The following is a 26499-nucleotide window of genomic DNA, read 5'->3' as shown; positions in this document are numbered from 1 at the left end:
CGTGAGGAAGAGGAGGAGAGAGAAATGTTTGCAGACAGTCATCCAGAGCGGGAAGAGCTCGATTCCGCTCCAGTTAAAGCTGTCAGATTAATGATCAATCATCCCCTCTGTTCCTCACAGACCTGCCCCCCCCATTTTTTTTTTGGTTTTTATTCTGCAAAAAAAAAATAAAAAACACAAACACACCACTGAGAGACTATAACACTTTTATTGACAGATAAACAATAAGCCACAGAGCTGATAGAAATGTGAATACATGTGCTGTTGCGATATGATCTGTTTGAATTGAAATGTTCAGGGTGTTTCTTCTTTTTCTTCTGCTGAACAGAAATGTGACTGAAATAAAAAGGCGTAGCAGCACAGTTATACAAGTAACTCAACAGAAAACAACCGCGGTTACAAAAATATCAAAATACTTTGCATAAAAAAGTGCTTTAGTAATAAAACTACAAAACATACACTCAGCGATTAGCTGCAACATATTTGTTGTTTTTTTTTATGCCACAATACCATCAAACCAAGAGCCACATTATACAACACATTAAATCTTTTTGCTGCTCTGTTCTTGATATATTGCACAGGGGTGAGTTACAGCGAGCTGAGGGATGCAGACAGTCATTTCCAGGTAAAATATAAAATATCTTTTGTGGTTACTTGTGGGGAAAAAGGCCTTCCTGTCAGTGACAGTCATACAGCCACATACAAGCTCTGATTGATAAAACATATATGATATATTTATTTATGACATTTTAAAATCTAAATCTTTACAGCTGGCAGCATTGAAGGTGCTTTCAGTTGAGTCCTATTTATTCTAGCAGACAGATCTGACATACAGTGTTCCTGAGCCAGCAGGAAAAGGTGCTCTCAGTCTCAGTCATGCATTTATGGAAGCAGAGGAAAGAGTAACAGTGAGTGCTGGCTACATACTGTAAATCTTCCTCCTGCTACATACAATGCAACGTAAGTGGTCATTGTTTTGAAAGTTGCAGAGTGTATTAAATGCAGAGTGAAATTTTTTAATGGCACACACACAAAAAACAACAGGATAATATATATATTATATATATATATATATATTATTTGGTCAAAATGGCACCCTGGTAATCTGGAGCTGTTCGAGTTCCCTGCAGGGATTTTGGCCATAAACTCAAATCTAAGACACATTAGGAGTATTTTTTTCAAAAACAAAAACTCAAGGATTTTACTTTTAAGTTCAGCAGGTTCATATGATACAGTACGGTATCCCCCCCACCCAAATAAAAACTATTTGAAATGCTCAACCATCTCCCTTTCACAAATTCACAAAGCCAGACTGACATCCTGACCCCTAAGAGGCAGTCTTGCTTTTTCCCTGATCTCCACACTGAGGGAGTGTGGCAGCTGCTGTAGTGGATCATCCAGTCGAGCTCTGACGTGGTGTGTGAGTGTGTGAGTGTGCAAGTGTGTGAGTGCGTAAGTGTGTGAGTGTTTGTTTGCGTCACTTGCGCCGGCTGAAGATGCTCTTCTTGCTGGAGCTCTTGTCTGCGGTGCTGAGGCCGATGAGGAGCCGCGCCTTCTCATCTTCCTCCTGCTGCTGCAGACTGTTGTCAGACTTCCCTTCAGACGCTTTCCCTCGCAGGTCCGAGCCTGAAGCTGGTTTCAGACGCAGCTTCTCCTTTATCATCTAAGCAGCGGAGAGCAAAGACAACGAGTTCAGAATTAAATAACTTTTAAATGTATGTTGTTTCTGCTCCTACTCTTCCTTATAATGGTAATACATGAAAACAACTGTAAACACACTGTGCAATGACGGATACATTAAAGAATTGTAACAATAAATAGATTTTAAGCACATTTTGGTAACGTAATCTTAATTAAACAGCTGTCATACCACAGCCTATATGGGTTTCAAGTCATAAATGTTGTGTACCTGTGCTACAAGTGCTTTCCGGCTGTCCCTTTTCACAGCCATGGCAAAGTCGAGCCACGTCCAGGTGTTGTTATGGTACTCCAAACAGGGCAGAACCAGGTTCAGGTCCTTCCAGTCTACACTACTCTTTTCTCCCTAAAGATGGGGGGAATTTTATAGAGTCAAACATCAGTTCAACATTTAAAACATCAGACTGGAAATGAAAAAAGTGCCGTATTTTGTTAAAGGGGAATTAAACCTGAAGTTGATATTAAAAACTTGTTAGCAAACAGTTGCTTATTTTCAAATGGAGTTGCGTTTCAGGCCAACTTATGAATTTAAGCCCAACATTATCTCTTTTTCAGCTCTGTTTTTGGTCTCCACCAACTCTTAAGAGAAATATCTGTCTCTTTAGTTGCTAAATGCTCCACTGTGTTCACCAGCTCGTCACTAACTGTGTCTGTCTGCTGTTTGGTGCTGAGCAGGTAGGGTACAGTGAGTTTTTAGAGGTTTCTTGCTGAAAACAGCTGCCTGCTGAGGCCAAAAAGAACAATGAGAGTGAACCAAAACAGTGAAGCTGTGGGACATAAAATCAAAACAAAAACAGCTGAAAGATGCTAAAAACAACATAATTACATTATTTTTATCTTATATATTTTTTTTATTTTTAATATTTTTACAATTTGATTTTACTCTTGATGTGACTCTTATTCTTTATTGCAGCATAAATAAACAAAGTACTAAGAAACCATGCAGGTGATGTTTTTCACAGTTAGAGATAGTTCTGTATGAATGACCTGAGCTGTTTCTAGGTCAAGATAATACAGAATGATCCTCTTCAGTCATATTTCTGTTCTTTCTATTAAACCTCATCATTCGTAGTAAAGAACAGGGATTGAATCAAACAGTCAATGTAGATCTGAGAAACAGCCGTAATGCTCAGAAAGCCCACCTTATAGCTGACACAGAGGGGCACTTGGGGAATCTTGATGTAGATGAAGGAGTTGTTCATAGCAGCTCGCTCCTTCATCTTATCAATGTCATCAACAGGATGCTGGAGGCAGGAAATTATAAAAAAAAGGAATTACATTTGTTTATTTTGTCTTTGTTCTTGAGATCTGGGTAAAATCAATCAAAAAGCAGCAATACCTCTGGAGGTTTCCTGAACGACCTCCTGACCCCCGCAGTGCGGTTCAGTCCCTGGGTGACACCTTTGCTGGGGCCCATAGCACCCATGGTGTCCTCGGACGACTGCCGAGGCTTGACAGGGATACCTGTGACACAGAGCACATCAGCATCAGCACTGTGGCCTCTGTTTGACCCCACACCTTATACTCCCACTGAGTCTCTCGCTCTCTCTCTCACCCTGTACTCCCAACTGAGCCTCTCTCTCTCTCTCTCTCTGACACTCACTCTAACACGCATATCTCAAGGTCATATAAGTGATAGCCTTTTAATAGCTCAAAGAGATGATGTAACACATTAATGGGCTATTCAATACCACACACACACACACACACACACACACACACACACACACACACACACACACACACACACACACACACACACACACACACACACACACACACACACACACACACACACACACACACACACACAGCGAGAAAATGGAAACTATTATTGATCAGTTAGTTGGTATAGATTACAGGCTGGTGATCCCACAGACAAAGTGCTACTCAGCTTACTGCTGTCATATTGCCACCGTCGACAACAACATACCTGTGGTAACCAATCTGAACTTGTCTTCCTCATCAGTGACCTCCTCCTCCTCAACGTTTCTTCCCGGGAAGAAAAATCCCATCATCCTTTTGAAGAACTGGTACATCAGCTGGATGGTGAGAGGCACCACGTTCACCTGATGATGGAGACAATAGATATTCAATAAAGCACAATCCAAATGTTTTAACTCAAGCGTGTCTGCACGATGTGTTCTTCACCTCAAAGTGTTCCTTAACAGAGATTCCTCCCACAGGGGGGCGCACTTTACTGAAGATACGCAAAGCAAACTGGCGTCCCAGCTGGCAGTTACTCTGAGGACGAAGGACGACCTATAAAAGAAAAGGGAGTGACATCATAAAATGAAGCTCTGGTGAGAGTTAGTGTAAAAATCCTTCTTTGATGTCATTCTGCAAACAGTGTACTTTAATATCGTTGATGATATGAACACAGTATGGACAATACCGTAAAGTTAAGTGAACTTGTAATGAATCCTTGGTCACACATGCATCAATGAATACTTGACCGTGTGCATGCAACACTGAATATGAAACTCTGAAGAGCCACTGAGTGATCCCATCTGAACAAACAAGATGGAGTCAACACAGACATTAAGTCTTGTCACTGTACCAGCACTGTACATACCCTCACACGCTGCACAGAGGAAACCAGGCAGAGAGTCATAAATATTGTATATTGAAGGCAACTTGTTGACAACTTCTCTCAGAATAGTCAGCATCAAAAGGGTGTTTGTCATGGATGTTATCACATTTTGTTGTATAATTACAGACCAAAATACAAAAGTATAGCCTAATCTAGTCAAAAGTACCTTATATGCTGCGTTGGGCAGTAGGTTGTTCATTGTGAACCACCCTAACTCCAAAAGATGTTCTGCTGTGTCATCAGACTTGTTGAGCTGAGGGAAGAAAGTATTCACAGTCATTAACATTTACTATCCAGCAGTGATTGCAGTTTTACAACAAATGCATCTATACGATACGTCATATATTCCTTTTATCAGATGGTTCTTTGAATACAGAATGCTTAACCTAGAGGGAATAATATAAAAAGTAAGAGCTACAGAGGGAAGATAAGGAGTAACTCTGCTGTTTCAAACTCCAGACTGCTGCTGTGCTCACCTTACTGTACATAAATCTCTGCAGCTCCAACTCAGCAATGCCAAGCTGGCCGTCCTCCTCGGTCAAACACCAGCGGGCTTGGGCAAAGTAGATCTCAGTTCTCCTCACCACACTCACATCCTCTGGGGGCTTACGCAGCTCCAGCTTGTTGGCTCGTTGCAGCTGGAAGTCTTTAAAACACCTGAAAGAAAGAGAATATTTTTTTTTATCTGTGTGCCTGTGTATCTTCTCAGTATAATTAGATGTGGATGAGTGCTGATGTGAGACCTGATGAGAATGTTGAGCTCTTCACTCTTCATCTGCATGTCATTCTTCTCCTGGTTTAACTGGTTCTGCAGTCTTGTGTTGATCTCCATCAGTTCGTCACCGCTCAGTTCCTCAGGTTGTGCCTGAAAGAGGATAAAGAAAGCAAACATTTCTCCAGCGACTTATATCACTCTCAGACTCAAGAAGGAGGGTTGAATAAAAAGATAGGATACACTCTCAGATTTAAATAACTGATAATTTAAGGAGTAAATTATTAGACTGGTAAAAGCACTCTCTGACTCACCCTGATGTTAGAGTAAATCTGTTTCTCAAGGCGTCTAATCTGGGCAAGATGCTGCCTGACTGCCTCCTGGAGGTGCAGGATGCTGCTGCGCTGCTCCTCGGGGTTACTTGAAATTTCCAGCTGGAAACGCACACGCTGCTTTTTCTCACTGTGCTCCTGGATACACCACATGTCCAGAACATAAAAAGAAAACATTGGTAAGGACATGGACATTTTTAAAAATCTTTTAAACTGGGTCCTCTAGCCAACTGATGTTCCAGCCTACCTTGCGTCTGGGCTCCACATGTAACAACAGGTTGTTGACGATGTCCAGGATCATAGCGTACTGAACAGGGTTAGTGGAAATCTCAAGATCATGGTGAATGAGGGTAAAGGTGTCCACAGCCCCTGTTAATTAATAATAAAACTCTTTAAATCTCAAATATGGTGGTAAAAATAATGATCCCATCCCCCTCCCCTGCTGCCACTGTCAACAATAAATGTAGGAAGCTGCCCCTTTTACAATAACCCAGATGCATTCTTCCTTGCAGGTTGAAGATAATCAGGATGAATATGAACAGACATACCAGCCTGTTTTTTCAGCAGGTCCTCTTTCTCATGGTTATTCCTCAGCTCTGGTGGTTTGATCTGCGTGGCCACCTCTGGGTTGATGTCGTGACTGTAACTGATGTAGTGCATCCGGCAGCTACAGCGTGAGATGATACGTTGAACCTGTTGAGCCTCGTTCACCTGGGCTGGCTGGTTCCAGTCTACAATTATTGAAAAGGAAAATAATTTATCATTCTTGTATTTAGGCTGTGTGGTTGGTGTCCTGCAGTGCACAGTATTTCACAAACACAGTCTGTGGGTTAAGGAGTTGTCTACTCTGTGTGAGAACAATAAAAGAAGTTATTTACCTGTAGTGGTGCTAACCATTCCTCCCACAGCCTGGCCACTCTCCATCAGCTCCAGCACTGAGTCTAGGTTACGCTGCCTGTGCTCCTCTATGTTTTTCACCTAAACCCAACAGAAGAGTCAAGAGTAAATCAGAGCAGGAAGCCTCAGTTGTGATGTTGTTAGCATAGTTAGTTTAGTGTAACCATTGACAGAATATGATAAGTGGACAGAGCATCCAGGTCTAATAAGTGAGGTTAACAGGGAAGTAACCTAAACTGTTCTCTCCAATGGCCAGCAGGGGGCAGCTCCATTGATAGTAAAAAGATCTTTACTTGTACTCTCCAGTAAAAATGACCTCAATTTTAGTGTAAAATGTTTTCAGAAACATATATTAGTGTACTATTTATCTGTAGTGTGTGGCCAGGAAAACCACAACTGTTTTCTGCTACAGACAGGTTGAAACTGGTAGTAGGGCTGCTGGTAGAAAACATGGTGATGGCCATAATGGCAAATTTGAGGTTACAAAATGGTAATCCACAAACCAATGGGTAATGTCACAGTAGGTTCACAATTGCTTAATGCAGGAGTTTAGTCTGGCTTTTGAGATTGTCAGTGTGAATTACCCAGTATTTCCCATCCTTTGATAACGTATTGCTTTAAGTGGTGCCATTACATTTGCACTAATTGAAAGTTAAAAAAAGAGGCACACAGAAAAGTCCTGTACAGAACATACCTAACTTCATAGGAATACACTAATTTACACTCATTTATGCATTTAAGAGACCCTTATATAAATGAGAGCTGTGCTTACCTCCAGCCACAACTGTCTGTCCTCTTGCTCGGATGGGTTGGGCTCCATGGTGGCAAAGTACTGCATGCCATCCAGCAGACAGGTCCAGGTGGTTTTCTGCTTCAAAGTGTCGTTGTACCAGGCAGGGTGGTGCTCACACTGGAGCAGCTGAGCTTTCGCTGCGGACACCAGCACACAGCCTGCAGTCTCTGTACCACGCATCATCATCTGTATAAAGTAAAGAAGAGGAGGGTTAAAATACTGGGACACCCAGATTCATTCACCTAGGTTTAAAAACCTCAACTCTCAAAGATAGAAACCTTTATAGAACTACAGTATGAATGTTTGAGATGATCCAGTTTTGACAAGGTTTCAGCAGTGATATCCAACATTGCTGCATTTTTCTAGAGCAGAATATTTGATCCTTCAATTACAGATTTAACATGAAACCCAACAATACTGGACTCAACAAACTTTCACCCAACAGCGACAATAAGTAGGAATTTACAAAAACTTTACATGATGTGCCAATATTTGTTTGAAATAAAAAAGCTAGTATCAAGGCACCTGACAGTTGACCAACTCAATAAACCAGTTGCGGTTATAAACATCATCGGTCTGACAGGCTGCAATCCCACACAGCTGGTCGCTGACACCTGAGTCCTCCTCTGAAAACACCACAAACTTGTCTGTTTCCTCAATCAGCTTCTGAAGCATTGATGTTCCTACAGAGCGAAGGAGGGAAAACGAAAGGAAAAGGTTAGTGGATTTTAAAAGACGCGGCTGTTTTTCTTAGTAAAGCTATTTCCTCACCTTCATTTTGACTTTTCTCTGCCCGACTGGCAGCGGGCATAACTGGTGTGGTAGGGGCTGTAGTGGGAGAGTAGTTGGAAGGAGAGCGTTTGAGCTTCTTGGTCTGAAGCTGTGTGTCAATCCTCAGACCTTTCAAAGCTTCAGTGGAAAGGTTTCTCTTCAGAACAGATGCCTTTTTGTAACCGTCGTACAGCCCAAAGGCTATGTTCCTGTTGGTGGTGGTCCAGGAAGCACGTAGGTCCACCAGGCGCAGTTTGTGAGTGTACGAGGCATTAGTCTCATCCTTCTGGTTCACCTCCTGTCAGAAATATTTCAAACAGATCGCGATTATAAATGCAGCCAAAGTGAAAAATAGGTTTAAACTCTCCATCTCTGGGGTTTTACCTCCTCCATGCGATTGCTCTGTCGCTGGTAGCTCAAGGAGGACAGGCTGAGCAGGTGAGTCTTCTTCACCTGAGCGTTGATCTGGTGGTCAGCTGTCTCATCCCAGGTGGACGCCATCAGGTGAACGGTCACCTGAGACAGCTCACTAACCATCTGAGTCACATTCCATTCAGAGATGAGCCTCCTCATCACAGTGCCAGCTGAGACAAAACGTGAAGACACAACATGCATCTATATTACTTCATGTTCTGTCAAGAGGCTAAATAAGGGTATCTGTATGTATGAATTATTCGTTTTCTTCAATGGTATCATGCAAACGCCTGTACCCTGCGGAATAAGTCTCTGTGCCCCTCGAGTGAAGACATGGCCTTTGTTGCACTCCACTTGGATACCTCTCTGCTGGGCGAAGGAGGCCCAGTAATGCACCTGAAAGACACATAATATGTAGAAATGAACACATATGGTACAAATTAGGTGTAAAGAAATAAAACTAAAAGTGAATTATCTGTCAGGAATCAGGGTACACATTGTACTGTGTAAGTTGAATGCAAATGCAGATTACACGGTAAAAACATACAGCAGATTTTTAGTGGACTATTGCTGGAAGGCAGCCTAGAAAAACACTTACTTGTAGTTGTGGGAAGGCAGCTGTGTAGGACATCTGTTTGTAGTGCTGACCCAGCTTCTTGCGGATAGGCCTGAGGCTGTGGAAGAGCTTGCCTCTGCAGATTGGTCGAGATACACCCGTCCATGTTGCCCAGAAGTTCTGCATCCAACGCAGGGTGCTGCTGTAAAGCAGGATTCTAGGCTGAGAGGCTTCTACAAAGAAAAAATGTACAGTTCTCTTTAGCAAAACATTTATAATACAGATTTTCAAGTGCAGGGAGCTTAGCCGAGTACGAACCTGTGCCACAGTGCTGGTTAAGGTCCATGGTGATGGAGTGGTTAAGGTTCTCAGAGCGAAAAGCTCTGTAGGCGTCATGAGGTTGTCCTGAGGTCACGTCTGCAACGTTCTCCGCACAGCAGAGCGTTACAGCATGGTGGTCATGGGGGTTGCCATGGCAAAGCCACTGGAGGTCAAGGGTCATACACAGGTTGGGCAGGTGTAGAAAACAGATATCATCATACCTAGTATGGAAAAAAGACACTTGTATTACTGAACGATTCTCTACAAATAGTTAGAAGTTGCATTTAACCATTTTTTTCACCTCTGATGCCTCCACTTACTTTGAAGCCGTCCTGACATTTACATCCAAATCTCCTTTAAAAACAAACTGCCCAGGGTTCCAGTCAAAGTTCAGCTTATTCCACTCCCAGTGCAAGTTTTCTGTCGTGTTGTAAGGGTCCTGTGATATAAAGATTCATCTTTATATTAGATTAGGTGATTCATTTTGTTTTGCGTCACATCACATAATTCTCTAAAGTGATAAACAAAACATGATTTGTCGCAAACATATCTCTAAAGCTCTTCCTGCATAGATCTACTGGAGATTCACAACAGTTGAGTTTGTTATTAAATTGTTTTACCTCTGTAGCCAGCTGATGAAGATTGGCCTGATCAATGTCCATAACCCAGCGCCCATGCAGAAGGAGACGACTTTTGTCCCACCAGGCCAGAGTAGGTGAGGGATCAACTGTGGGTTTGGTCAGCAGGTCAACGGACTGGCCAATCAAAGTCCAGGCAGGGTCCCAACATGGCCCCCACACAATAGTGTACAGATTTATGTTAGCTGCAGAAAGAGAATATTCAGTGAGAGATAATAACTTTGAGTGTTTGAGAAAGTAAACCTTGCATTACCCAACAATAAAAGTGCACATCTGATCATAATTTTCATGAGAGTCTTGCTCAATACTGATCATGATTTACCAGTGTCACAATTATTAACAGGTTCGCCTTGATTACAGAAAACTTTTTTTCAAGAGGGATAGCTGCTATAAAGTTTTATTTTCACTCGTAATTGGATCTATGCATATTATTACACTATTAATACATTAGTGTTAGGCATAAGCAGGACTTCCCTCTTCAATTGCCTCTGCAGATGCCTATATCTGCTTTTTAACTTCTGTTTTAGTCACATGAATGGATACTGCACATTCAAGTTGTGACTGGTCAGGCATAATGAAAAGCTTGGCATATCTGATGAAAACTGATCACAAAAACCAAACAAACAGAGGATTGTGTTAAGAGAATAGCATTGTAACATAATTCCCGTAACTCACATTTGAAATCATAGTAGAACTTGAGTGGTGGCATATTTCTGTGGACAGTCACATCTCCCCACGGTGGACCAAGTGGGACAACCTCTTTGCGATGAGCCCTGGCCTGTCCGTCCTGCTCAGTCCCAATCAGACGCCCTGACAGCTTCCAGTCCCGGATCTCAAACAGGTAGCGAGGGTAATCCCGAATTCTCACTGGCCCATCGGAAAGAAAACATCAATTATTTTCGTATATGTGGAAATAAGCTTAGAACTGTGAGACCTTTTTATTTCCGTTTATTTAGTCTCATCTAAATCCTGTTTCATTTCTGCAATTAATATTGTACATTTTTAGCAACTTACCCAAAAATGCAGCCAGTTTAAACTTCACAGCACGGCACCACTGAACCACCAGAGGGAGTCCGTCTCTGGGGAATGGACTGATCCCGTCGATGTCCCTCAGCTGCTCTCTCACCCTTTCTGGCCCATGAAGAGACTGATCAGCCAGGGCTACTAGCTCCAAGTCTGACACCGTCCAGGTCAGCAGAGACTTTCTCATGGGTGTGTTGGCGTAGAGGCGGCGTGAGCGCTGAATGTAGATCTCAATATGCTTCTTCTCCAGTGAACTATACAGCTCTTCGATCTTTCTGGCAGGGAGAAGTTCTCCATGCTGCTTGCGCAGATCTGCCACCTTCTTATCCAGAAGCTGAAGACGCTTTGCACTTTCCTTACTTTCATCCTTCATTAGCTCGTAGTTGTCTCGCAGCTTGATCTCAAAGATGTCGTCCAGGAAGACAAAGGAGAACTGGCTGATTTTGAACACGAGGTCAGGAGGCAGACATTGGACGGTGGTGGCTTGGCTTTGGGAGAGATGTAGAGTCTTCAGCCACTTCTGCACATTTATGGCCATGTCAAAGGTGTTGGAGAAATTGTACTGGTAGGGGAACTCGACAGCCATAGAGGGGCAAGTGAGGACCCAGACACGGTTGTGAGGAGTAGTGAGGAAGGGGAAGGTGTCTCTGTGCAGCTGCATCTCAGTCAGCTCTTCGTGCATTTCAACATCTAGGCTATTAAAGGAGACGATGTTGTTGCCGTCAAAGTTGAAGATCATGGAGGGAGAACGTATGTGAGTGGAACCAGCATGCTTGGAGACTGAGAGGGCATCTGTGTGCAGGAGAATATAGTTTTGTTCACTGACATGAGCTGTCAAACGAGTGCAGCCCAGTTCAACACGTACACACAGCCCTTTACTCTGGCCTGGAATGATTTCACTCTCTGTAGGTTTGACTGGACTGTCCTCTCCTTTCTCTCCACAAAGCATATGCCAACATGCCTCAGCTTCAGTCATGTGCTGATATAAGACCATGTGGTCCGGTGGTGTCCATTCGACAGTGAGCTCCTCTTCACACTGAACCTGATTAAAACACAAAATATGAATATATTGAGACAGAGATTCAATCGGTCCAGAGAGATAAAACAGATTCAAATGTGATTACCTGTAAGGTGTGGGTGGTGATATGGTAGGTAAAGGCTATCTCTGTGAGTTTGAGCACAGGGTTGGGGGTTTGGGAAGCGGGGCAGCATGACTCCATGTTCTCTGTGAGCGTTTTGATCGCTGACAAGCTAACACCTTGAAGAGACACCATGGAGCTCTCTGCAGAGCTGAGGCCTCTGACAGTGTCCATCCGCAAAGACACGGCTCCTAAAGAGAACACAAGTAAATAAAAGATGATAAATTAAAGGTTATGACAGCCTGCAGGCTGTTGTCATTGGCATCGCAAGAAGATTGTAAGATCGGTTTACTCGTTATTTTTGGATTAGCTCTAACATTTATTGATGCAAAAATTTTGGTTATTTGTTTTCTTTTCCGTTTATGTGAATGGCAACACAGCAGAGACCATTTCTTCCGTTTTTCTTGATTTTTGACCTATTTAATGCCAGAAAATAGTGAAAAATGCCAATTACAATTTCTTAATGCCCAAGGTTATGTCTTCAAATAGCTTGTTTTGTTTGACCAACAGTCAAAAAGCCAAAAGAGGTTCAGTTAACTGTCACATTAGAAAAAGAAAAAGAGAAAATGCTTATTGATATTTTGAATATTTAGTTGCAAATTTGAAAAACTGTTGCTTTCTGTCAGTCTATCAACAGACTAATACAGTACTGTTTATGTCCCACAAAAGTGAAATACAAAGCCAGCGGAGCAGCAGACATCATTCTTAAATATTCTAAAATAATTTACCTGCCAGGTTAGACAGAGTGAACACATTAACATCCTCCAGACAACATTCCAGTTTAAACATCAGGTGTAGCTGTGAGGAGGGGATGGGATGGACAGCATCGTCACTAGAGGGAGACAGCGAGGCTACATCTGACAGCTGTGGCTCCATGTCACGAGGAACACAGATGACAGACAGCAGGCGAGACAGACACAGTGCACATGTCTCTGAAAGCTCCACTTGAAGGCCTTTTAGACTGGACTCCACGATCAAACTCGGAGACTGGGTACTCGACTCCCTGTGGGGTCGGTTGAAACTCCCCTGGAGAGATGACATTAAGAGTACATGATGAATCCTATGACTTACAAAACATAAAAACCAGTTTTAACTGGAAACAGTGTGTTCTGAATTAACATCCTTGATCTAATTTGTGGTTGGAAAAACTGGGGGTTTCAGAAAATCTATATATAAAAACAATCAAAAAACAAAAAAAGGGGAAAAAAAGAAAAGATAAAAGTTGCACAGAGAAGTGTAAAAAGGTTTTCCCAAATAATTTATGGTCCTACCTGAAGACTAAGTGAGTCTAAAATTAGCGCTTCTCCCCACACATGTTTACCAGGAGGGTGGGGTGCCTGTTGGATATGAGAGCCCTGACCCACTCTCCACCAGAAGTTGTCTAGGGACAGTGAGGCACGCTGGTGCACATTCTGGCACTCTGGGCTCTCTGCGCCAAATTTAATGTCCAGAAGATGCTGCAGTTCTACAGACACAGGAAGCAAAAGTCAAGGAGTGTGAGTTAATGTGTAACGTTTAAAGGGCACTGTAAGAAAAGATCTTATCTAATCTAGTTTGGCATGATTGGAAAAGGTTGACCCACAAGTTGCCTACAGAATAAAAACCATGAAGATTTACAGAATGAACATTGCTTGTAATATTAAAAGGACTTGCACAGGATGTAAAGTAACAACATTAAGTGCTAATGCTTACTACACTTAGTATGTTCAGGTTATACTTGACAATGCCCTCATTTTGCAATATAGCAATAACATTATATGATGTTCACCCGCCTCTCCCAGAGTGAATGTGCACGTGTGCAGCATGTGAAAGACATGCAGTACCTGCACTGGCAGAGATGAAGCCTAGAGCAAAAGGCGTTGTGTCTCCCAGCTGAACAGACACATTAACGTTGGACACAGAGGAGGTGATCATCACGGGAGCATCCAGGTGAGGGAGGCGCCTGAGGAAAAGGAGGGTGGGCAAATAATCTAATGGACTACACAACACAATAACGTCATGGGACAACACAATACAGAATGAGTGATGCGCAGACACAAACATGGATAAGAAAGAGAAGATAATAAAAAAGGTGTTAGATTATTTTTTTCACTGCAGAGGGAGAAAGACAGAAACACAGATCCAATCATTCCAGCAAGCTTTTAGAGATGTCACAGAAAATGTCTGTTAATAATTCCCCAGACATGAGCATTAATTGCCTCACAGCAATCTAAGCCTTCAAGCTTTCATTTTGCCACTTGCCTTTTTCTATGTGCTGCCTTCCTGTGGATTAGCTGTTCCCATGGAAATAGGTTTAGCCAATGGGAGAACTCCTGGTGACGGTAGTGGATGATGCAAGTGTTGACTGTGAATGACCCTGAGATGTCCATTGATGTAACCTAAATGTGGAACAACGTAAGAGTCAAAATCATTTCAAATATGAGTCATATTCTTGTGCTGTGACCACAGAGCATCTTACTCACCTGCAAGGTTGTCTTTAGGGTGTTCACACAAAGGATTCTTTGCCGACTTTGTGAGAGGAGAAGTCCATCTGCCAATAAAAAAACAAAACAAGAACGTGTTATTCATAGCTTTTTACAACTCTCTCTGCATTATGTCTGGCACCCAGCTGTCCACTAACCCTCCAGAAGGAGCTCCAGGCTGCTGTGGGGAAAGCTCAGCTCAGGAGTGAAGCTTTTAAGAGGAAACTGCTCTTCGTCATGTCCATAGCAGACTTTTAAAGACTTCAGAGTCCAGTTCAAGTGTCTGCACAGACAGGAAAAAGAGTCAGAAAGTGTTTAAATCAATAGTTTATTCAATGGGGAATCAAATTGTGCACAACGACAACTATACCCAGTTGATGTTAAAATGTTGACTCACCTTTTCTGGCTGTGCATGGACAGGGTTACATTAGTATTATCAAATTCCACATTGACCTTGTGGGGAATCAGCTGATGAAACCGTTCCACAGTCTTGGTCTGGATGAACTCAGGGTTTTCACACTCTGAAAGGAAAAAGTATTAATACAATTAAATCACAAAATGATGTATGGTATCATTAGAAATGTTAAGAAAGCCACAGAATATTTATCAGGAGAACACTACTCTGTTAAAGGACTCTGTTAAAGGACCAGTGTGTAGGATTTAGTGGCATCTAGAGGTAAAGTTGCAGATTGCAACGATTCCATGCATCCATTAAATCTGCGACAATGGTCGTTTAAATCTGTGAAAGTTGAATGTAGAATTTGGGACATGAGGCACACAGAGGTAAAAATGTAATCCTGTCCTGGGCAGCCTCCATGGAAAAAGACCCGCTCCTTCTGTAGATAAAAACGCCTCCTTCTAAGCCAAGAAACCCGATCCTTTTTTTCAGGTGATTATATACACCACTGAAAACATACCTATGAATATTATATACCATTTCTACCAATAGATCCTCCTAAATGTTACACACTGGACCTTTAAATAGCTACAGAAACAAAAAATAGCCAATACAACTCTCAACAATGTAATAAATACAACCACATTTTGATTTGATAAACAGACATTCTGCATATGATATGAGCCAATGACAACTTGCAATATTCTGCAATGTGAATATTGTCTTTGGCAGGTTTTGAATGTTGCAACTGTACAACTTTACACATAAAGCTTCTGGAGAATTTAGGTCACAAGTTTCTGATGATCTAAAAATATGTTTTGCATGGAAATACCTAACTGAGATAACGTGTCATTTCCTCTTTTTTCTCCTTGTCAGTCTTTATTTATACAGGCAAAACTGCCTCACCATGTCTGTGCTACAAGTGTTTTAGTTTTACTTTTCTTTAATTCTCACTGAAAAAGACCTTTGGATATAAAGAAATAATGAAAAAAAACTTCAAGAATGCCATTCCATTTTATGCCGTTTTAAATAGTTGATTGTAAATTATTATTTCTTATTTTTTTTAAATAAATGTTTAGCTTGATTAGATTAGGGCGGTTAAACACTATTTATCAAACATTTTATCAACATTTCAAGCACCTACAGAGGTCAATAAAGCTCTATGATGTGACCTTGTCCTCATTTTCCTGATGGTTAGCAGAAGAGCTAAAAATATCACAGACAATAGTAGACATCCAGGCGTGCCAGAATAAGCAGAATATCACTGACATAAGGCAGTGAAAAACCACCATTAGTGTCGTCACAGTTACTTGTTGTAAGTAAACAAGCAGAGAGAGTTTGAATTAGTTTATGATTCATGCCAATACCTTTTTCTACACCAAAATTAGAGCGCATATGCAGATTTTTTAAACCCAGCTAAACATAGGGGATTGACTCCTTCCCCAATGCCAGTAGATGAGTTTGCCTTTCTGATTGTTTTCTGATGTGTCATGTTAAAAAACAGGGTTAGTGAACAGTAGAAAGCAGCTGTTGTTACTTGCTGTGGGCTGCAAGCAATGCCTGTTTCACACGATATGTTTATGCATATTGCACAGTGCCAGTAGTCTCCCATAACCAGGTCTATCTATAGAGCACCACCCACACTCCTTTTTTTCCTCTTCCCCTTGATTCAGAAGAAACTACCCCTCTGTCTTGCCATGTGTTGCATCTTGCATGATACTGCACATTGTTCTCATACAAATAATAATGTATAACTTCAACATGTGTCATAGCATTGCGGTGGAAAAAAGGGGCAAAAATTAGCGTGTCCACCCGAGTGTCTCATCACTGCCGATCGGAGCTGGAGCTGATAAATGCCCGTGACTACTGCAGAGTCATTTGCCTCGGAAATGAACGCCAATTGTACCCTTTCCCACTGAAGACAAATCCAGATATTAGCGGGTTTTTTTGTGTAAAAGAGGCTCAAGAGTGATTCGTCATGGCCATCGCTAATTTGCCAAATTATTCCAATAATCATTTTGACATTTCAGAGATTATTACTTCTCGTTTGCTCACCAGATGAATCGTGAATGCTCTTTTTGGGAGACGGGGGCAGCAGGAGTTGGCTGAGAAACAGTCCCTCATGCAGCTCTGCTATAAGTGTTCTCACATTGAGGGACAGACAACCTGGCTTCATCTCTGGTAGGCTCATATCTCCAGACAGCAGCAGGCTCAGGGCCACTTCAGCCAAACATATATCCTACAATGGAGAGCATGTTAGTCACACACAATCAATCATTAGTTTCTATTTCTGAACTAGAAATAGAATAACCTACCAATTGACTGCTTTTAAGCACTTTACTGCTTAGCTGCCCGACTGAGAAGTCCCACGCCAGCCTGTAATAAAAGATAGAAAATAATATTGTACGATCCTTGGTCAGGATATTCTTTCTTTTCTATTAAATGTAACAGTTAAATCAAATCAACGGCAGACAGAACTAACAGAGTGCAAACTGCGTCGTTACCTTTTACTCTGGTGGTCAAGTAACAAGGTGATGCCTGTTATGGTCATGTGCCATAGAGACTCTGACAGCGCTATGTTCAGTACCATCACGTTGATCGAGCTGACGTGGAAAGACAGCAGCTGAAAACACAAGACAGGATGTGAGAGATTGTACTACAGAATCGGTTTAGCAAAAGACTGACCTACAGCGAGGCTCCATACTTGCGACAGAAAGCGTAGCTTGGTGGGGCTGACGGAAATCTTCCCAGACTTTTTTCCATGGCTCTTCTTCACCGAAGGTTTGAGTGGTGCTTGCAAGTCAAACCTAACTCTGGTTTCGCCGACACACAATGCCAGGTATCTCCTAATGGGGGAGACGTGCAGTAAATGTTTTAAATAACAACAATAACTGTTGTGTTTTCATATGAGGGTTGACTGACAAAGAAATGTGACAACTTACGGCAAATCCTGGTTAAGAAGTTTACTTGAGATCCATATTCTGTCAATTTCCTGTCATAAAAAGAGTAAGTAAGTCAAGAGAGGACCCTTTATAGGAATGCACGATATGGATTTATTTCACTCTATACTGATAACCAATAATTACCTACTTCTCATAAGATAACCAATCATTTTAAGTTCATAACTTGTAGTTAAGAAAGGCTAACATGTAGGTGAGCGAAGATGGATGATTTAATATTCCCTAGCTCTGATTTCACCAAATTTAACGGACATCGTCAAAATGAATCACAAACATGCTTTGGCAATCATAGAACATAAAGCCTATCAAATGTTTTGCATACAAATTATTATGGACCAATAATTAATTATTCCCTCCTAATGATATATTTTGCTCCTGTGGACAAACACCATTAAACATATTCTGGCCATTACTGAGACAAACATCTACCCCCTGAAATGGGAGCAGCCACACTGAATGAGCTCACTGAATAAATGTCATGTAAACACAGTGTGTCTTACCAGAGTATGCTGGGGGTGAAACTGGATACTGACTCCTTGGACAGAGAACAGCCCGACTGATTTGATCTTTAGATCAGCATTAAGTGCAGTCTGGAAGAATCGCACAGCCAGTGTGCATATGAGCCACCTAGGAGCACAAGAAGAAGAGCAGAAACGTTTGATATTGTACATAATAACCCCAAAATAAGCAAAAAAAAAAAAACAGCTGGGTTAAATCTTGTAAGCAGTGTTAATGTCATTTTATTATCATATAATACTGCAGAAGCACATTTCTTACCTGAAAATGGCACATAACAACACAATCCCGAGCAGAAGGAGTAGAAGGAAGGATAGCAGCAAGAGAGACATTGTGTCCCAAGTTGTTCACACCCAAATCTTGGACATGGGTCTGTCTGCTCCTGTCTGTCTGCTACCAGCTGCTGTCAAAGAGGAAGAGGCACCCTTCAGCTCGACACACTTCACATCCCAAAAAATAAAACAATCAATAACTTGTCCATCACAGTGGCTGAGGCAACATTTGCTATGCTAACAGTTAACAGCTGGCCTCGCAATGCTAACACAGCTAATTAAAACTACAGTGTAGTTACAAACCCAGCCGTGAACTACAGCAGGGAACTACAACTTCATCACTGAGCGGTTAGCTGAACTTCTTCACCGTCCACCGGTGGACAAAAAACAGCCACTCGTTTTGCATAAAAAAGGTGGGAGTTAGCAGCGTTAGCTCAAACGAACCAAACACGAAATAGTTAAATGAGATATTTGCCGCCGCGTCATCCCCCCAAAAAAATAAAAAATAAAAAAAATCTGTAGCAAATCTGTGCTAGCATGCTAACGCTACGGCTAACTTAGCATAGCTCTGCGAAAACTCTTGTTTCTATGGCGACTGTCTTTGGCCTTTACGTGAAGTTATCAAGAACTAACTTACTTACCCCGACATATTTATTGGTGGCGGTGAGTTTCGTTTCACAGCATAATGCTGCAGGTTTAATCTGACAGTGAACTCAAGACACAGTAAACACACTACGGGCTCTGGTCCGCCCTCTTCCTCTTCCTCCTCCTCTTCCTCCTCAGCTGGCTGTTCATTTGACTGGCAGCCGACAAGGACTGTGACCAGTGGGAGAGGAGCTGGAGCACCGCCAACTCAACTCAGCAAATATTAACTTATAGCACTATTAAATATGCAGGTTTATTCAGTAGTTCACACTCCATAGACACACACCTGCAAAATGCACACAGACTGGTTTTTTATTTTACAAAAGGTGACATGTTAAAGACATTTATTTCAACCAGATGAGTTACATTATGTCATATTTAAAAGGATAGGATTCAGACTAATTCAATCACATGAATAAAGTATTGCTACTGCATGATACTTAATGCATTTCTCTGTAAACAGCTGCAGATCAAGTACACGTTATGTAATTTGGGTTTGGGTGGTTTGATTAGCAGAAAATGTGGAATTTGCACTATTAAATATCAACAATAAAGCAGGTCCTGCATTATTACATAACGTTGTGGCCCTGTGTCAAAATCTACAACTAAGACCTTTATTATTATCGTATAAGTTGTCTTTGCTTGGTAGATTTTTCTAAAATAAAGTTCTTTTAAAATAAAATTTTCATAAACTAACTTCAATCTTGCCAGCAGGTATTAAACAGCAAAAGTTTGGGCTCATCATTTTTACAAATAAGTTGCGTTAAATTGATTTATTTCCCACCTCTCTGCCCTATTGATAGGAACAATGTTTATTGGAAAAAAGTCCATCAAACAGAACAAATGGTCCTCTTACAAAGTGCTGTTAATGCAACTGTGCCTCGCGGCATGCTTCCAGGGGGAAATGAATCTCATACTGCCAGCCTAAGGATAACTAAGCTGTCATTACAAGAAGATTTATACTGCAAGAGCCTTGTACAATCACTCTTAATCATATGAACTGGTGAAAAACTGATGGTGCACAATATTTCCAGGCAGACCCGTTCGCCTCACGCAGCAGCTTTCTGTTTGTTGTGTTTGGCAAACCACTCGTCACTTTTATCTTCGGCCATGGCCTAAAAAAAAACATAAAAGCATAATGAGCACAGGCACAGCGAATATTCAACACATGTTGCATATTTAATCTAAAGGGGAAAATACTGGAGCAACGCCAACCTTATCGAGCAAGTCATTTCCTTTGGGGTCCACCATGGACAGTTGCCTGAAAGCCTCATCTCCCACAAAGCAGATCTCATGACCATCCTTAAACAAACATTGAGCAGTTAACATTTCTTTAACAGAGACTAATTTCACTTGATTGCAGCATTATATCGGTAATGTACTTACAGGGTCAGCCAAAATAACCACTTCTACTGTGGCTTTTCCAGGAGTGTCCAGACTGACTAATGGAGTGAGAATTTTCTGATTTTCCTTTTTCATCAAGGCTTCGAGGTCAGGCAGCTGTGGAATGTGATGAAATATTGACCATGTACACGATGATAATGATTTTTAATGAAACACAAGAAAGTATCCATAATATAATATTTACTTGCTCCCGCGGGCATGAAAATGCTATTCTCCCAAACGCTGTCCCACGATCGACTGTCCCACCAATGTCACGAAGCTCCAGTTTACACTGCATAAAAGATAAAATATATAATTAAAAGACTAAATTACATTCCTGATATATTAACACAGACAACAAAATACAAAAGACAACTATTTTTTTCATACTTGACTCACCTGAGTGTCTGCAAATCCCATCAGCACCGTTTTCTTCTCCTCATTCTTTTCCATCACCTTCATTCCCAAGAGCGTTGTCCAGTAGTGGGTCGACCTCTGGAGGTCAGATACTCCGAGACAAACCTTCTGCACAGGGTCTGGGAACAAACGGTCAAATGTTTTTTCTCTTTATGTGCCTTCTGCTCAGTACTGAATGTAATGGAAAATTTTAATACACTATATGTAACCTCGTGCTTATGAACTACTGTGCGTGCAAAATGTCTATCTGTTTCAAGGTTGCCCTCAGCACCTGGTAATTCTCCCACACGATAAAAACTAACAGTCAACCCGTGGTTACAATGTCTCTGTTATTGAGGGAGGAAAGGCTGAACCCGGTGGAGACTGGCTCCAGGCATTTCCTATGTATACAAGGTCATGATGTTTGTTAGCATATCTGGCTATTATCTACATTGTACCTCCTCTTTTGCTTCTTCAATAAATGAGGGTGCAGCCCTGAGAAGGGAGACCTTTTCATGCTGTCAAGCTGAGAGGCTCGCTCTGCGCAGAGCTACACCCGGGGAAAAAGACTGACTGACTGACTTTTCATTCTTGCATCTCACATGAATGGGCTGAATTGAATTTCCACCACATGAATGACGGATATAGTCATATGCAAATGTTTAATGTTTATAATGTGGAGGCTTTAAAACAAAGTCATGGTTATTTGACAATATTTTTTTGTCCAGTATGCTTAAAACTCTGTATAGCTTATTTTTCCAGTAGAGTATTACAGTTTAAAGATTAATCAGTGAATCATTTATTCAATAAAATACTAAATATATTGACATATATTTACAAACGCTGACCAATTGGATAAAATTAAGTGACATTTGCTGTAAATAAATATATGACGCTATGAAACCAAGCAACTCTTTGCATTTTTGAAACCAACCAATGCATTTAACTAACGCATTTCCACAATTGGACTCTCTTGAAAACAAAAGACAGACATAAGACCCAGGACACTCACCACTGGGAGGCTGCTCTTTGTCCACAAGGTAGAAAGGATACCCTCCTGGAGCCTGGGTCAGATACAGAGCCTCTCCTACCTCAGTAAGAGGCCATCCCAGACGCCTAGCATTGCTTACAGCTTGGCTGGACTGCAGAGTGAGCCCCTAAAGTAAAAACATGTAGGTCAGTATCTCTTTGCAAGGCTGCTGTCACTCTATATAATACAACATGTTGTCATCCTCTGTAAAGTTTCCAAATGAACTCTCACCCACCAAGAAGTCATTTCCAAGTTGATACTCTCCCACCCCATAATTGTATGTCAGCTCAGCTACAAAATGATCATCTTCTGGACCAAAGCCAACCATCGTCTTGCTCCATTTCCCATCATAGGGACTGTATAGATAGAGGATGTGGGGCAGGGGTCAGTATGAGGATATTAACAGCAGCTCTGTGAGTACAAAGTTCAATTATATATCATATCTACCCATTACACGTTGCTTTGCAGCCTTCCTCAAACTCCTCATGACGTAAAATCTAAAGTGGATGAGAAGAGATGAGAAAATAAGCGTTCAGCATGAAAAGAAGTGTATTAAAACACTCACATGAAAGAAGAGGAATTAACTAATTTCGTTGTGTTGTGCAACAACACAGAGAAGAGATTATCAGCAAAAGTTAGTTCAGTCTAATCTGGCCATTAACTGAAGCTCAGAAACACTACCTTCATGCCAAGAACATCTCGGTAAAACGTGGCTGTTTTGGTCCTGTCACCCACTTTGAAAACAAAATGCAGAGCTCGTCTCAAAGCCATATTTATTGACTGATATGATGCTGCTCGTATTGCAGATCGGCATACAGGGAACGATTAGGCTTCCTAGAAGATCGAGTTCTCTGTTATCGATTGGGAAGGGGGGGGGAGGGTAAATACCAATACGGAAATCAGCCGGCATTTACAACTGCAAATACAACTTCCAGATATTATTTCACTCTTTGTTAATTAATTACTACTATTGTATCATTATGGACAAGCGAAACGACTTCACGTCGAATACAAACGATTAAAACTCCATTCGCCACCCCTAGTCATTCAGTCAGTAATGGTATCGCCCAGTTTCTCGCATTATCTCGCGAGATTACAATTGAGCAGCAATTTTGACGCGAAAAGAAAAAGTAGAAATGTTGAAATTAGATATTTAATTAACGAGTTACATCTCCAATTACCAACGTTACGCGATAAACTAGATTTAAAAAAAAAAATATGTGTGTAAATGTAGTATCACCTACACTACAGCTGGTGGCGCTAACTTAAGTGAGGTTCGCTTGTTTTAGTGCACTTTACGGCAAAACAAGAGAAGAAGGCGGGGCAGAACGGGGCAACAAAAATGGCAGCCTACACGAGAAGCGTGATATGTCTTGTTTCTATGGAGCGACGCGTTTTTCTAACAAGGGGAAGCGGCATCGTCGTGGAAGCCAAGCGGTATGTACGCGGACTGAGGAGGAAACCTGTCAAAGTGTTGTTTCCCGACAACGAGGCGGATAAAGTCATCAAGCCGAGGCCACAGTCTCCGCCAGCGGGGCAAAACGTCAAGAGGAGGGAGAAGGAGGCAAAAATCCCAGCTCCAGCAAGGCGCCTGGAAGAAAGAGACTTTGTCAGGGCGACGAGTAATGTGCAGTCGGATGTTAAACACGTCTCTGTTGCGAAGGATCACGTTGATGGACTGCGCTTCGAGAGGGCTTTCCCTGGAGATAAAAGACTGGCGTAAGTGTCAGTGCATGGAGGCAACAGTGGGTTATTGCCAGGGTTGTCTCAATCAAAAGAAAACACCCTCTTATTAGATGATTTTAATCGTCTTTATTTGTCTTAGATCGGGTGGGAAAGAGGAGCCACCATAAGTTGTTTTCTTTTTATACCACTTTATATTTCTACTACACTGCATCTCAGAGGCAAATGTTGGGTTTGAGTACATTTTTGTTGACAGCTGTAGTTATAGTTGATAAAATATGATGTGTATTTTAAGATTAAAATACCCTGCAGTGTGTGTTAAATTACAGGAGCTCCACCTCGACCAGCTACAGTATAATATAATGCAGTCATATAATATATAGTGAACACTGAGATGAGCCTTTCTGCCTGGCTGAGTGTTGAACCTGAATACCTTTTTGGTACTGACCAAAATGTGTCCGTAGATTAAACTCTGAAGAAAGCTTTATAATCTTCCTTACTTTAATCAGATAAGTGCTCAAATTGAAAAAGAAGTGTCCCCATTTATTCAGACAAAGTTCTTGTAAGTTCACTTGTGTCTAGACAACAATTAACATCTGAAAATAAAATGTGTTAAATAGATTCATATTATGCTCATTTTCGGTTTCATACTTTTATTTGGAGTGTGTGCTATAATAGGTTCACGTGCTTCAGTGGTAAATGCATGTCAGGCAGTGCAGGAGCAGTGTTTTCTGTGGGAGACGATGAACTCTCTCTGGTGTGACTCTGCAGACTGTTTACATGCACAGAAACATTTATAACACACTAAAGTACAGGGAAATGTCCCCAATTGGCAATAGGCCCATGCCTTCTCAATCAGTACTATAATGAAATCAGTGATTGCAACTTTGAATTAATTTTGCTGATAGTACTTCAATTTTGAATGCAGGACTTTAACCTGGAGGAGTTTTTAATTATGGTAATGTGATCTGAATACTGTTGGATCATAATGAGATGTTTTAAGCCATTTTTCTCAGTCGACAATCTCACTTTCTGCTTTTTTTGCTCTTGTTAGGGTATAATAGCTTCCAAAAATATTCATAATTATTATAATTAATCATATTCACACTGCCTGTAATCCATCTCTGCCTCCTCTGTCCTTCAGGAGGTTAGCGAGTGTTGCTCGATCCAGGACGTTTCGGGAGCACCAGGGTAAAATCCTCCTGGAGGGCAGGCGTTTGATCTGCGATGCCCTGGATGCCGGTGCCAATCCACAGATGGTGTTTTTCAGTACAGTGGATCGGCTCAGAGAGCTGCCCGTAGCCAAGCTAAAAAGGGCCACGCTCGTCAAAGTCAAGTTTGAGGACATCAAACTCTGGTCTGACGTTGTGGCTCCACAAGGAGTGATCGGTGAGGGGGACATATTTTGTTTTGGTTCATTATAAAGCACAGATCCTCTTGAGTTGTTACTGACTTCAACCTCTTCTTCTGCAGCCATATTTTCTCGCCCGGACCCGTCACGGATGAACTTCGCAAATAGAGGTCATTCAGTCCCGTTGTCCCTGATATGCGATAACATCAGAGACCCTGGCAACCTTGGGACTATGCTGCGATGTGCTGCTGCTGCTGGCTGCCATGATGTCCTGCTCACCAAGGGTAAGCTATCAATTAAATTCCCTTGAACATAACTTTCCTTCTTTGCTTGTGGTTTTTCAAATCTTTTTTTTTTTTTTTTTTCCCCACCGACAGGTTGTGTTGATGCTTGGGAGCCTAAAGTTCTGCGTGCAGCAATGGGCGCCCATTTCCGCCTTCCCATCCATCCCAGTTTGGACTGGGATGATATCGAAAATCATCTCCCTAAACCTGTGACCATCCATGTGGCGGACAGCAGCTGTGGCACTGACACAAGTAGAGAAACAAATGATTCCAAAGTTAATGAGTCTCACAAACCCGCCAAAGCAGGAGACTATGGGTGGGTCAGCACAAGACCTAATCACAAGAACATGCGCTACGAGGAATACATTTCCGATTCTGACTCTGATTCTGACTCTGATTCTGACTCAGATAGTGAATTTGAGGGCCTTTCACTTCCCAGAGTGGATGCAAAGCTGTACCACGAGAGCTGGGCTCAGAGTCCCACTGCTCTAGTAGTAGGTGGGGAGACACAGGGTCTGAGTCTGGAAGCAGTCGAGTTGGCTGAGAAAACGGCAGGTCACAGGCTCTTCATTCCCATCGTTCCTAACATGGACAGCTTGAATTCAGCCATGGCCGCCAGTATCCTTCTGTTTGAGGGCAGGAAGCAACTGTTAAAACTACAGCAGACATCTGGAAGGGAATGGGAAACTAAGGCTAAGCAGCAGTTTTCGTGATGTTAGCTCGAAATATCAGTATGTGAATTCTGCTGTACTGTTTAAATTTCCATTCTACATGCTTTTCTGTTCCACTGTTATACATAATAAAACACTGAATTTCAATCAGGGATTTGTGAAATGATTGTATGAGTTAATGTGCAGTGAATTTATGCCTTGTGTCCCTTTGTCACATGGTTCTTATTTTTAGGGTTGCATCAAAGAATTTATTAATTGGTGTCTCTAAATTGCTCATAGGCCTAAGTGTGAGTGTGAATAGGTGATTGTCTCTTTGTGTGTCCAGGGCGTACCCCGACTCTCACCCAGCATCAGGTGGGAACAGCAACAAGCCGCAACAATGCAAAGGATAAGTGGTTATAGATAATGTATGGATGGATCAAATAATTACTTTCATTATAAATTAATCTGCCAAATCTTTTGATTAATAATTTAGTCGATGAAAGGCTATGTCCCTCAGACTCAGGCCACCATCTTCACTGGCTAACACCATTTTAAAAATCCTTTCTTCCTCCGACTGTTG

General features: G+C 41.7%; 3 protein-coding genes across 5 annotated transcripts; 1 reads left to right on the top strand and 2 right to left on the bottom strand.

Moving 5' to 3' along the window:
* Positions 1-189: 189 nt before the first annotated feature.
* On the bottom strand, positions 190-19259 carry LOC127362103 (protein KIAA0100). Of its 3 annotated transcripts, none has more exons than XM_051397448.1 (40): positions 19136-19259; positions 18484-18625; positions 18207-18333; positions 17689-17738; positions 17451-17592; positions 17251-17369; positions 17062-17122; positions 16802-16985; positions 14747-14870; positions 14508-14632; positions 14350-14417; positions 14129-14265; positions 13711-13865; positions 13159-13352; positions 12616-12913; positions 11873-12078; positions 10740-11790; positions 10401-10592; positions 9708-9910; positions 9408-9526; positions 9085-9308; positions 8809-8999; positions 8507-8606; positions 8181-8380; positions 7797-8094; positions 7551-7708; positions 7005-7211; positions 6214-6313; positions 5884-6066; positions 5583-5704; positions 5318-5473; positions 5035-5156; positions 4768-4948; positions 4458-4544; positions 3850-3960; positions 3632-3767; positions 3038-3162; positions 2841-2942; positions 1910-2044; positions 190-1663 (listed from the first exon to the last, which is right to left on the bottom strand). In XM_051397448.1, the coding sequence occupies exons 2-40, from the start codon at positions 18552-18554 to the stop codon at positions 1478-1480; spliced, it is 6750 nt and encodes a 2249-aa protein (XP_051253408.1). In that variant the 5' UTR covers positions 18555-18625; positions 19136-19259; the 3' UTR covers positions 190-1477. The 3 variants fall into 3 exon arrangements, with proteins under 3 accessions (XP_051253408.1, XP_051253407.1, XP_051253409.1); XM_051397447.1 differs by having other exon boundaries at positions 18484-18622; XM_051397449.1 differs by having other exon boundaries at positions 13711-13829; positions 18484-18622.
* A 174-nt stretch (positions 19260-19433) lies between these two features.
* Positions 19434-22796, bottom strand: glod4 (glyoxalase domain containing 4). The gene is made up of 9 exons (XM_051398755.1): positions 22630-22796; positions 22396-22445; positions 22184-22304; positions 21931-22075; positions 20922-21058; positions 20728-20814; positions 20526-20639; positions 20355-20441; positions 19434-20254 (listed from the first exon to the last, which is right to left on the bottom strand). Exons 1-9 carry the CDS (start codon positions 22717-22719, stop codon positions 20189-20191), a joined length of 897 nt encoding a protein of 298 aa, XP_051254715.1. The 5' UTR covers positions 22720-22796; the 3' UTR covers positions 19434-20188.
* A 271-nt stretch (positions 22797-23067) lies between these two features.
* mrm3a (mitochondrial rRNA methyltransferase 3a) lies at positions 23068-26084 on the top strand. Its single transcript, XM_051398828.1, has 4 exons — positions 23068-23667; positions 24776-25020; positions 25105-25266; positions 25360-26084. The coding sequence occupies exons 1-4, from the start codon at positions 23291-23293 to the stop codon at positions 25977-25979; spliced, it is 1404 nt and encodes a 467-aa protein (XP_051254788.1). The 5' UTR covers positions 23068-23290; the 3' UTR covers positions 25980-26084.
* Positions 26085-26499: the final 415 nt, after the last annotated feature.

This window comes from Dicentrarchus labrax, unplaced genomic scaffold (genome assembly GCF_905237075.1).
Source record: "Dicentrarchus labrax unplaced genomic scaffold, dlabrax2021, whole genome shotgun sequence".
Taxonomy (NCBI): Eukaryota; Metazoa; Chordata; class Actinopteri; family Moronidae; genus Dicentrarchus; species Dicentrarchus labrax.
This window is presented reverse-complemented; position numbering and strand designations above follow the sequence as displayed.